General features: G+C 44.2%; 1 protein-coding gene and 1 pseudogene across 1 annotated transcript in view; one reads left to right on the plus strand and one right to left on the minus strand.

Annotated features, from left to right (window-relative positions):
- Window positions 1–9,928, minus strand: part of LOC109394389 (coiled-coil domain-containing protein 171-like) — a gene marked incomplete at its 3' end in the record, with an annotated part of 77,214 nt that extends 67,286 nt beyond the window's left edge. Inside the window, exons 1-2 of the mRNA XM_019664408.1 lie at window positions 9,860–9,928; window positions 1,114–1,268 (exon numbers count right to left, since the gene is read on the minus strand). Of these exons, the coding sequence (XP_019519953.1) occupies window positions 1,114–1,157 (44 nt within the window). The remainder of the gene's footprint in view (window positions 1–1,113; window positions 1,269–9,859) is intronic.
- Window positions 1,917–2,508, plus strand: LOC109394393 (40S ribosomal protein S8 pseudogene; annotated as a pseudogene).
- Window positions 9,929–13,124: the final 3,196 nt, after the last annotated feature.

Consider the following 13,124-nt stretch of genomic DNA (forward strand, 5'->3'; position numbering starts at 1 on the left):
AACATGGGACAGTGAAGCAACGTCCTCCACAACTAGACTGAAGAACAAAAGGACAGCAACTTGTCTGTTCCCCTTCCCCGATTCCCCAACGCTGTTCCTCCACACCCCAATTCCCCAATAAAATCTTTAAAAAAAAAAGGGAACAGCCAAGTTGTTGTTCTTCGATCTTAGTTGTGGAAGGCACAGCTAGCTCAGCTCCAAGTCCAGTCACCATCTGGCCGCTCATTGGCAGTTCACGGCAGCTCAGCTCAAGGTGCCATGCTCAATCTTATTTGCCAGTGTGCATAGCCCACCATCCTATGCGTGAGTTGAACTGGAAATCTTATTGTTAGGAGCACGAGCTCTCATCAGCTGAGCCATCCTACTACCTGTAGGCAGCTCAGCGGCAGCTCAACTCAGGCACAGCTCACTCGCCCATGTGGGAATCGAACCAGCAACCCTGTTGCTCAGAACTCACACACTGAACCAATTGAGACACTCAGCCAGCCCTCTAAACACTTTCAATTTCTGCATTTATTTCTTAGTAAACCATGCTTTGGATGGCACTCTCTAAGATGGCTCAGTTTTATATTATAGACTCAGTTTTATATTATTCATATCAGAAGTGAATAAACCAAAGGTAGAAACCTCACCCAAAGGCAGATATCGATGGTACAGAAAAGATGAGCAATAGCAATTCTTGGAATGTAAACTCCAAGTAATTAAGCAGTTAGTAACAGGACCTAAAACTAAAAGAATGAGGCAATGAGGAAAGAATAGGAATTAGAGCCACAGAAATTATGACAAGCGAAAAGTAATAATCACACAGAAATGTGAATACGCAGAAACATAAGAAAGATTTCAACAAGCAGAAAAGAATAACCAAGAATCTAGGGAAGAAAGTATAGACACTTTGACTTGTGTTGACCCAATTAACAAGGGAGCACAAAGTCACCAGATACAGTTCTGGTTCCCATGAGACCTCCTTCATTCCTGCTCCTCCAGTCCCATAAAATGTCTACTTCCCGTACCACACCTTCAGAATTCTTACAACCAGCCCTCCAGCAAATAACTTCTCCCCGCTCCTTGCAACCAAAAGCAATCCCCAACCAAACGAAAAGACCAGCGGCTTACCTTTGGGTATCACCAGTGGCATTACTTGAAGTGTTTAAACTCATGGTAAGTCTTCCGGCTCTTCCAAAATAATCCACTGCTTCTTAAAGGTATACTTCGTTATTGATTAAAATTGTCCAAGATGTCTATGGCTTACAGGTTAGATGGGCTGAAATCTGTTAAAATAGTAAACAATATAACACTGGTTATATATGTGAGTCCTGAGACTCTGGGTGAGGTTTATTTTGTTCTTCGACTTATTTGTACTTTTAAATTATTGTCTAACAAACATATAAATACTTGTATCTTTTAAAGCCATAATGTTTTCTTTTTTTTTTAAGACTTTTTTTAATTGAGGAACTGGGGGAGGGGAACAGCGCTGGGGAATCTGGAAAGGGGAACAGACAAGTTGTTGTCCTTTTGTTATTCAGTCTAGTTGTGGAGAATGTTGATTCACTGGCCCATGTTGGTATGATCATTGTGCTCTTCTTGGGTGAGGCATTCACTCGCCGGCCATTGGACAGCCGCTCAGAGTGGCTCAAGGCAGGTCACGAAAGCTCACACCCTCTGCCGGCCAGCCCCACTGCAGCTCACGCCATCGCTGGTGACTCACGGTAACCCAGCTCCAGGTCGAGCTGTTGTTCACCATCTTAGCTGTAGAGGGCACAGCATCACTGGCCCTCATGTGGCATCCAAACCGGCAACCCTGCTGCTCAGAGCTGGAGTCCCAAGCCAACTCCTAACCAACGCACCACTTGGCCAGCCCCATAATGTTTTCTTTTAAAAAAAAGATTAGAAACCCTCTTTCCAATTGGCACCGGGCCATGGGCATCTCTCGGGACAACTGGTACAAGCACTATAAGACCGGAGGCAAGAGAAAGCCCTCCCACAAGAAGTGAAAATATGAGCTGGGTCGCCCTGCTGCCAACACTAAGATTGGCCCCTGCCGCATACACACAGTCCATGTGCCGGGAGGAACTTCTCCTGGGGCTCTGAGTGTTATATGCGCAAAACAAGGATTATTAATGTTGTGTACAAGGCGTCCAACAATGAACTGGTTCACACCAAGACCCTAGTAACGAACTGCTTCGTGCTCATTGACAGCACACCGGACCGACAGTGGTATGAGTCCCACCCACTATGCACGGCCTTTGCGGCAAGAAGGGGCCAAACTGACTCCTGAGGAGGAAGAGATTTTTAAACAAAAAGCAAGCAAAGAAAATTCAGAAGAAATATGAGGAAAGGAAATAGAATGCCAAAGCCAGCCGTCTTCTAGAGGAGCAGTCCCAGCAGGGCACCCTTTCTGCATGTACCACTTCTAGACCAGGCCAGTGTGGACTAGCAGATGGCTCTGTGCTGCAGAGCAAGGAGCTGGAGTTCTATCTGAGGAAAACCAAGGCCGAGAACGGCAAATAAATCCTCCTCCCTCCTAGCTTAGTCCGTGTAATAAAGGTGTTTTGTGTTTAAAAAAAAAGAATAGAATTGAAAATGACAAAATGTTAGAAAGATGTTCCTTTTTGTAAGAACAAAGTAATACTATTATATTACTTTCATTTCTCAAATAAAAAGAAAAATGATTATAATGAAATAGTGACAAATTGTTCCTGAACTGGAAAAGGAATACGTAGTTAGTGCCTATATCTACAGGGCACAGAAATCAGAAAGAAAATGAAGTGCAGGGTCATTTTTGGTTCCCCAAAGACTTTTCCATAAATGAGATACTTTTAATGCGATGTTACCATCAAAGACCAAAGTACTCCCAAATAAAATATCTCATGGCAATTTTCAAAGGCCTCCTAAGGGATCAAAGAGGAAGAAAGAAAGGGGAGCATTTGTCACTTACACAGGCCTTCTCTCTGGAACCCTTCTATGGAAGATACACCAAATTACACAGAGCCAAACATTTAAAGTTACTTTACTATAGTATGAAGGAGTGTGGTAAACATTTTAAATACATAACAATAACTAAGTCCTCATAGACACAACTATTAAGAGCCCACAAATGTCTCTTGGTATCCCCAGCAGAAGTCCAAAATCCGAAGAAAGACTATGAGCTTTGGGCTCAGGTCTGAGTTAGGATTCCAATAAATATCTTAAAAGTATGTGGTTGGGGCGGCCAGTTAGTTCAGTTGGTTAGAGAGCAGTGCTCATAACACCAAGGTTGCCGGTTCGATCCCAGCATGGGCCATGGAGCTGTGCCCTCCACAATTAGATTGAAGACAACTACTTGACTTGGAGCTGATGGGTCCTGGAAAAACATAACGTTCCCCTTCCCCATTCCTGTTCTCTTCCCCAATTCCCCAATAAATATCTTTTAAATAAATAAATAATGCTAAACTAAGAGAATCTTCATTTTTCAGTGCATTGTTTTGGAATCTAACATCTTCATATTTGAATGGTCTTCTAGAAAGCATGTTCTATAGTTCAGGAGCAACTTTCATCAATTTCCAGATCACTGCTACAGATAATGTAGTAGGCAGATGGTCCCTACCATCACTGTGCCCTGTTGTTTCTCTCCTGTATAAAACCCTTGTCCCCTTTGTGGGCAGAACCTGTGATTTGCTTCTAACACAATATGGCAAAGATGGTGCATCCCGTGATCACATTATGTTACACACAACTCTGTCTTAGTAGACTGAAGTGAGGCAATCTCCTGCAGGCCTTGAAAAAGCAAACTACCATGCTGTGAACTGCCTATGGAGAGGGCCACAGAGCAGGGAACTGCTGGCAGCCGCCACCCCACAGCCAGTAAGAAGCCAGGTCCCTTGGTCATACAGATGCCAACAGGAAATTAATTCTGCCAACCACCCAAATGAGCCAGGAAGCAGATCCCTTCCAGTCAATACTCCAGATCAGAACACAGCTGGCTGCTGCCTTGAGTGTAGCCTAGTGACACTGAACAGAGGGCGCACCTAATCTGTGCCCAGACTTTGGAGCTACAGAAATTGAGAGATAAGAAATGGGTGCTATTTTAAGCCACTGAGTTTGTGGGAACTTGCTACACAACAATAGAAAATTAATATGGATAAAAACCTTGAGTGTCGGCCGAATGGCAGGTTGAGTAAGCGTTGGCTTGGGGCACCAGCTCTAAGCAGCTGGCTCAGATCCCACATGAGGGCCATTGACGCCATGCCCTCCACAGCTAAGATGGTGATCAACAACTCAACCTGGAGCTGGGCTGCCATGAGTCCACCGGTAACAGCATAGGCTGCTGTGAAGCTGCAGTGGGCTGCCGTGAGCTACCATGAGTGGCTGGCAGCCGGCATGAGATGCCAAGAGCCGCTGTGAGCAGCTGTCCAGTAGCCAGCGACCTATCTACCTCACCCGGGAAGAGCGTAATGATAATACCAACATGGGCCAGTGAAGCAACGTCCTCCACAACTAGGCTGAAGAACAAAACAACAGCAACTTGTCTGTTCCCCTTCCCCCGATTCCCCAGCACTGTTCCCCTCCCCCAGTTCCCCAATAAAATCTTTAATAAAAAATAAAAAATTAAAAAAAGCTTGAGAATGCTCTTGCAGGGTTAAAAAGAAAAAAAAGAAATTGAGTGACAAGTAAAACACAAAAATGGGTTCTCATGGCAGCGGTGCCTGTGTGTGTCTTTTATAAAGTCTCTTTGCTTTTCTATAGGTTAATTTCCTTATTAATTGAAAAGAGGGAGTGTATATAAATCTTATCTAAGGTAACTAGATAGAGAAACTAGATAACCAAGGGCAATAATTACAACAAAAGGAATCACAAAATACAAATGAGTAAGGGCAAACCACCAACAGCCACAAAACCTGCACAGGAATAGAGGTGTCAATAGAGGAGAAAGCAGAGGAAAATAAGAACACTGCACATGAAAGAACCCCCAAAGAGCCAACAGACATTTCATGGAAAGCACTGCAGGCCAATGTGAGAGCAGCAGATGAAAGGGGGAGAAGTGAGCCCATTCCAAAAGTTGGCACATGAAATAGGCATATGACAAGAGAGTCTTAAAAGCATTGCTAGGGTCTGCCTTGTGAACTTTCAAAAGTGACCTCCCAGGGCCGGCCGAGTGGCGCGATGGTTAAGAACTGGCTTGGGACGCCAGAGGGCCCCGGTTCAGATCCCACATATGAGGGCCAGTGATGCTGCCCTCTATAGCTGAGATGCTGAACAACAGCCCAACCTGGAGCTGGGCTGCCTTGAGTCGCCGGCGATGGCGTAGGCTGCAGTCCCTGTGGCACTGGGTTGCCATGGGCTACCGTGTGTAGCCGGCAGCCAGCATGAGCGGCCAGCAGCCGCGGTGAGCGGCTGTCCAGAAGCCGGCAACTGATCTGCCTCGCCAGAGAGGAGCCCAATGATGGTGCCAACTTGGGCCAATGAAGCAACGTCCTCCACAACTAGATTGAAGAGCAAAACGATAGCAACTTGTCTGTTCCCCTTCCCCCAATTCCCCAAAACTGTTCCCAATTCCCCAATAAAAATCTTTAAAAAAAAAAAAAAGTGACCTCCCAAAGTTCCTTCCAGACAGGGACCAACACTTGAGATAAACTACTGGGAATGGAATCAAAATTGGGCAGGATAAGGGAAATAAAGACAAAGTAAAGAGATGGCCCGGTCCAAACTATAGAAGAAAACAGGGCCAGGAAATCCCAGAAAGTGAGCCACCATCGTTTTTAATACTCACACACAAAAAAAAACACAAGACAAGGTTCTATGAAGTTAGAAAAGCTTTCCTGAACCTTGCCCCAAATTCTCCAAGTTCAGACAAACTAATCTTCCATATAAGGAAGCAACAGAAAACCAGTGTGGTCAAATCCCACACACAGTTAATATGAGAAAAAAAGAGAGTAAGAAGCAGAATAGAAAGCATGGCAGAAAGATGTGCCCACAAAACAAATGAAAACTGTAACTTACTATTTCAGATGAGCTAAAAAACATTCACAAAATGGTATAAGACATAAAAGAATAAAAATCAGGATCAGAAAGAATTAGAAATAAAAGAAAAAAATCATTTCAGTAATGAAGATCAAACTAGAGAGAACATAAAGAGTAAACCAACATGACAAAAAAAATGACTAAAAGACATTGAAAATGAAAATGAGGGAAATTTTTTAATAAGAAAATGAATAAAAAGACAAAAAAATTCAAGAGAAAGTGACAAAAAAATGAAAATAATCAAAGGATAACCAACATGCAGATAACTAGGGTTCCTGAATAAGAATAAGAAGATCAGGGCCGGCCGAGTGGCGCGTTGGTTGGTTAAGAGCTGGCTTTGGACACCAGGGGGCCCCGGTTCGGATCCCACATATGAGGGCCAGTGACACTGCCCTCCACAGCTAAGATGCTGAACAACAGCTCAACCTGGAGCTGGGCTGCCGTGAGTCGCCGGCGGCGGCATAGGCTGCAGCCCCGGCTGCAGTGGGTTGCCATGGGCTACCGTATGTAGCCAGCAGCCAGCGTGAGTGGCCAGCAGCCGCAGTGAGCAGCCGTCCAGAAGCCGGCAACTGATCTGCCTCGCCCGGGAAGAGCGCAATGATGGTGCCCCCTTGGGCCAGTGAAGCAACGTCCTCCACAACTAGACTGAAGAACAAAAGGACGGCAACTTGTCTGTTCCCCTTCCTCCAATTCCCCAGCACTGTTCCCATCCCCCCCAATTCCCCAATAAAAATCTTAAAAAAAAAAAAAGGTGAATTTTAGGTTACATGAATTATCTCAATTTTTTAATTCATGATCGCTTAAAAAAATCCTATCTAAAGTCTCCTTTAGAAAACTATTGTTTTCTTCCTCTCTCTGATGTCTGCTCTTGATAACACTAGAGTTCAAAGGCTTACCTCTGTTTTAGGATAACTACATCAACAAAGGACCAAACTTAGATCTGTGGTTGAATTTAAACTATGATAGATTTCTATGCTATTGAATATGACAGAGAAGATGTAGCAAAATCTCCTTTTGCTTCCAACAGAGTGAAAAAAGGGCAAGGAATGATGACGAATGTAGAGTAGTTAGGCAATGAAAATGTCAGTGGAATGGGAAACTAAGTCAAAGAATTACAAGGTCCCCACATATTATGTGTCCCTAGCTTTACTTGAAACTTCCCTATGAAACTCCACAAGTTAAGATAAATAATAACTTGGCAAATCTACTTAAATAAAAAAATTTCTTATGATATGCAATTCTCAGCCTTTCTGTTCTTCACTAAGATACTGTTAATATACACCCCACATTATACCTGAGAAAACTGGCGCTTAAAGATAGTCAGTCACTTGTCCAAAGTCACACCTCTAATAAGGGACAGAATCAGGATTCAAATCCAAATTGGCTGACTCCAGAGCTCGGCTGTGTGCCTTGTTATCGGCCTCGAAGACACGGCTGACCCCCAGCCTGGGAGCATGTGAAATTTCACTTGTCAGGGAAGCACTTCTGCTCCCGGCTGCAGATTTCTCAAACATCCAAACTAACTATCAATACAAGTCAGGGTCTTAATGAAAGATAACTCGGACCTCCAGTGGATTCTCAGTCAATCCAGATGGCACTTCCACAGGCTTGGGCCAAAACCAGGCCATCCTGTATCAGTGATGAATAAAGGTAATGCTTAAATCAGCTTTTAATGTTAACATATTAATAGATTAATCTTCTTGGTATTGGAGTTAGACTATTCTCACCATTCCTCCTAAAATAGATGAGATGCTATGTACGACTACAGTAATACCTTGGTTTGCAAGCATAATTCGTTCCAGAAACAAACTACTCGTATTGCAAAACATCGCTCATTTATTTACCAAGTTAAGATGTATTAGAAATGTTTGCTTGTCTTGCGGAACACTCGCAAACCAAGTTACTCGCAATCCAAGGTTTTACTGTATATCATTCTTCAATAAGAAGTATTTTAGAAATAGGTAATAGGGCACTTGAAGTCAAGAGACCAATGATCTGGACATTCTGAGAGGAAGTACCAGCCAGAAAGACAATTCAACTTTGGATTAGGGAGCCACTGCTAGTACCAAATTTTCCTACCTCACATCTGAGTTCTTCAGTGGGTCATGTACTTACCTCTCAGTGTGTCTGCCCAGATCAAAGGAAAAGCGAGGGGCAGGGAGAATGAAAAGATAAAAACTGCTATTATTACTACATGCCAGATACTGCACTAAGCATGCCTGATCTCACTGAATCTTCCTAACAAGGCTATGAGATTATTATGCACATTTTACAGATAAGAACACTGAGGATTGGAGAGGTTGAATAACTTGTGTAAAGATATTCAATGAGAGGGTTAGAATTCAAACCAACATCTGGCTGACTCTTTTAAGTTCATCCTCTTTCATAACAGTGCTGCCTTCCATAGTAACCACAATCTGTGCTGGGGTGTTTATCTGCAGACTTGTACATTTCACCTTTAAGGGGATGTTTGGTATTCATCAAAACAAGACCAAGGCAAAGGGACTGAGACAATCAAAGAATCTTACAAGTAAATGAGACTTGAAAGACCAAGTCCATCCTCCTTATCCGACAGGTAAGGAATCTATTGCCTAGGGAGCTTAGGTGGTTTGCCAGAGGTCTGACACCTAGTACACGTCTAAGCCAGGACTAATACAGAAAAGACTAAAAGTACTCTCTTCATCTTTCCTCTTAGCAGGTTGTATTGCCTTTGTTTCCTCTTCAAGGTAAAGAATGAATGTTCATTTCCTGCTCTACCACCATTTTGTTGTTACTAAGCACTAAAGTGTTCAAACAAGTGGCAAAAGGGTAGGTTCCTTTCTCCAAGATTATGAAACTCTAAAACATCGATTTATAATGTACTCAAAAGAACTGGAAAGCAACTGAAATTGCTTCTCAAGTAAACTTACGCAGTATCATTTGAGATCTGCTTAAAACGAATAAATATGTATCTTTCTAGGATAAATATCATAACAAAATAAAGAACAGTCAAAAGGAGGCTCAACCCTGCAGAGTTGTAAATATTTATTTACAGCTTCAGGAAAGCTCACAGCTGACTTTTATAAGGCTCTTAGGTCCTGGAGAATAAGCCCTAGAAGCTACAGAAGACAGCCCAGCACACCTTCATTCTTTTCATTCATCAAACATGTATACAGTGTCTAGTGTATGGGGTTTTTTTGTTTTGGTTTGGTTTTTGCTTTTTTAATGAAAAAGACATGGTCCTTGTCCTCGAAGGGCTTACTGATTATCGGGAAGGAAACAGTCCGGAGTTGTGAACCTAACAACCTCCAAATCCAAGCCCCCTGGACCCTAATCCTGTTCTCTGGGTGCTGCAGCAGCTGTGACTGGGTAGGATGCTCCAAGAACTTCCTCCAGGTGGGCGGAGAGGCCCTACCAGTGGAGGCGTGTCCCCACTGATGACAATAACAGCCCCAAAATCACTCGGCGTCCCCCACAACCATCACTGCAGCGCCCCCATACCCTTCCTCTCAACACCTCCCCGCGCCTAAGTCGTTTGCCTCGAAGACCCCACACCCCGTGGTTACCTCAGGGGGCTCCCGTGGTCCAAAACGCACACCCAAGACCCCAGGGGCAGCTTCAAATCTCAAAAGTAGAAGTAAGCCCACGCAGACCGCGGGGGCAGATCAAAAACTGTTGGAACTGGACGGACTCTAGGACCCAGGGAGGGTGAACAAATACCAAAGAGGTACAGAGGGGGACAAACCCCACTGAGAAGTTGTTTACAACGGCCACTTCCGGAGACTCGCCTCGCCTCGCAGACCTTATCTGATTTTCGCAGGCCACCAGCCCCGCCCCGCCCCCTTCCTCCCGCCTCCGCCGCCTGCCCCTCCCGGATACGCACTCGGAGAACGCCAGGCTCGCATTGGAAGAGTTGGGCCCGCGTAGCTGCGCGGCTTCACTGGAAGGCGAGCCCACGCATGCGCCGTTGCTGGGGAGCTGCGCGCTCGCGACCGCGCGCCGTCCCGCGCCAGGCGCGCCTGCACCGTGCACGAGGGCGTCCGCTCCGGGACCAGTGTGGCGTTCTCTGTGTGGGCTCGCAGCTCACTGCCTCAGGCTCCCCAGAGAGCTGATTGAAAATGCAGATTTGTAAACTCTTAACACGTTTCCCCACCTACTAAATAAGCATCTAAAAGGTTCGGTCCCGGATTCTGCATTTTGAAACTTGTTCTCTGCTGATTCCCTTGGGATCCGTGGTCTGGAGCCTAGAGCCAGGGGGAATTTGACCTCCGCTTCTGCACCATTAGCTGCTTTCCCGCTGTTTAGACCGCTCTCCGCCAGCATGGCGGTTCTTGTCCCCTCCTCCCGACCCCATTGTATCCCAGCTTGTGGTTGTAAACTGGGCCGGGAAAATGCGGGTCAGTGCGCTGATGCTGTTGCAGGCGCCTTTCGTTATAAATGTTACATAACAAGGTACATCGCAAAAAATCCTTGGATCCTTAACATGTGCTTTATTTCCTAGTCCCCTCCTCTCCCTGCAACCCCCCCCAAAACACACACACACACACACACACACACACACACACACACACCTTTCTCCTCTTGATAATTATACTTTGGTTTCTCCCAGTAACTGCTTCACAATCTGCTACCGCCTCAGGGAGATTGAAAACCAGATCCTCTTTTGTTCCTTGGTATTTGAAATCCTATTCCCCAAAGAACATTGCAAAGTGGCGGGATTTTTATTAAGGATTTTATCTTCACCAGTGCACCATCTCATGTAAAATGAGCCTTTTTATGCTAAAAATCAATCTCTACTGATTGTAATCAACCAGAAATCAAATGTGGGGGGAGTCATCTTTCCTCTCTGTCTTGGGAGGACCAACGGTCATAAATACAAATATAAATTGAGATTAAAACCTCTCTGATTCTTGTACTAAAAGTGTTTTAATAATTTTATTTTTCAGTTACAGTTAACATACAATATCATCTTAGTCTCTGGTGTACAGCATAGTGACTAGACATTTATATAACTTACCAAGTGATCACCCTGACTAGTCTAGTATCCACCTGACACCATAGTTATTACCATATCATTGACTATATTCCCTGTGCTTTACTTTAAATCCCCATGACTATATTGTAACTACCAATAGGTACTTCTTACTTAATCCCCTTTACCTTTTTCACCCAGCCCTCCAACCCAGGCCCCCTCTTCCAACAACTGTCAGCATGTTCTCTGTATCTGAGTCTTTTTCTGTTTTGTTTGTTCTTTATCTTATTCTTTAGATTCCACAGATAAGTGAAATCATATGGCATTTGTCTTTCTCTGTCTCACTCCATTCAGCACAGTACTCTCTAGGTCTATCCATGTTGTTGCAAACAAGATTTCATCCTTTTTTATGACTGAGTACTATTGCATTGTATATATGTACCAACTCTTCTTTATCCATTCATCCACTGGTTGACGCTTATGTTGCCTCCATATCTTGGCTATTGTAAATAATGCTGCAATGAACATATGAATGCACATGTCTCTTCCAAGTAGTGTTTTGGGTTTCTTTTCATAAATACCCAGAGTCAGATTGTTGTGGGACAACCAAGAAGCTACCCCTCCTCCCCCACTGAAAGACTTTTAAGTGTTCTTTCCTGTAGAAATCTTAAGTATAGAAGTGTTAAGACTCCTCCCTAGTTCCTTAGGTTCTTAGCTCTTGGCTTTGATTACTTTTCTAACCAGTTTGTGAATTCTAGACTAAAGATTGCTCCTAGCCTGTATCATAGAATTCTCCTATCCCCCTGCTTCTTGATTGCTTTGTAAATCAGTTTCTTAATCCCAAACAATAGATTGTTCATAGAAATCTCCTACCCTTTGCTATTTAAAAGCCTGTGATGTCCTAATATCCCCCAGGCCAGTAAGCTAAATGCCAAACCCATTCTGGGCCCAGACAACTGAGGCCACCTGAGTGACAGGCTGAATGGACACAGGTTTCATAAGAACTAATGCTGTCAGACAGTGGGCGCTGATCGGCGCAAAGTCCAGGTCCTTGGCAACGCGAGCAAACAATTGAATAAGATACCGGAGCAAAGTAGTGAAAAAGTAGTTTATTAGGATAGTAGGTTTCAAAGAAGTAGAAGTAGGCGGAGCAGAAGAGGATGGTTCAAGGACCCATTATCAGAAGAGAAATTACGTTGCAAAGAATTGAGTGGGCCATGTGCAAAGGCGAGGCTCAAGAGGCTCAAAATGGGAGGAAGGCAGTCCAAAAAAAGGGAAGAGGCTTCTCTGGACTTGAGAGTTTTTATCCCCTTTCTCTAGAATGGGCTGTTCCCCTTTGGACGTGGGACCACTTGATTGTCTCCTGTGATTGACAACAGGTACTGCACAGGTGCCAGTGACTGGTCTGATCTAGTTGAGTATTTTGTGCCCATTTGTTTTCCCGCAGGGATAGGTAATTACAATACAAAGTTGGGAGTTTTGGGTGGAGAGGGGAGGTCTTTGGGCGGTGCATTCTGTGGGACATGCAGGAATGCAGAGACCCAATGCCTGCCTCTAACTGCCTACATTGTTTTCCCCTTTGAGAGACATGATCCCCATAAAATCTCTATTGGAAGTTGAGGGACAGGAGGTCTCTTCTTCTGTATCTGCTTCCAGCTGGTCAGGGACGTAGAGCTGTCCCTGCCTATTGGGGGTTCACGGAACTCTCACCCTAGCTGATCTCTGATGAGAGGAAGGAGTCTTGAGATCCGCCTGTAAGACCACGTTGGATTCTTTGATTGCGAATGGCAATCTTGTTAGGGTGTCATCTGTATCCCCAAGGTTCCTAATGGGGAAAAATAGATTTTAATTAATAAATCTATTAGCTCTCATGAAATTTGTGGCCATTAAGCCTGTTATTGAGGTGGCCTCAGTTGTCTGGGCCCAAAATGGGTTTGGAAAGAATCATTAGGTTTACTGGCCTGGGGGATATTAGGAAGTCACAGGCTTTCAAGTAGTTATCTGAAGCTGGGGTAGGAGACTTCTGTTGTTTAGGATTCAGAAACTGATTTATAAAGCAGTCAAGAAACAGGGGAATCTTTAGTCTAGGATTCACAAACTGGTTAGAAGAGTAATTAAAGCCAAGAGCTAAGAAACTAGGGAGGAGACTTAACATTTCTATAGGAAATAAGAGTTA

Source organism: Hipposideros armiger, unplaced genomic scaffold, assembly GCF_001890085.2.
Source record: "Hipposideros armiger isolate ML-2016 unplaced genomic scaffold, ASM189008v1 scaffold_422, whole genome shotgun sequence".
Classification (NCBI taxonomy): domain Eukaryota; kingdom Metazoa; phylum Chordata; class Mammalia; order Chiroptera; family Hipposideridae; genus Hipposideros; species Hipposideros armiger.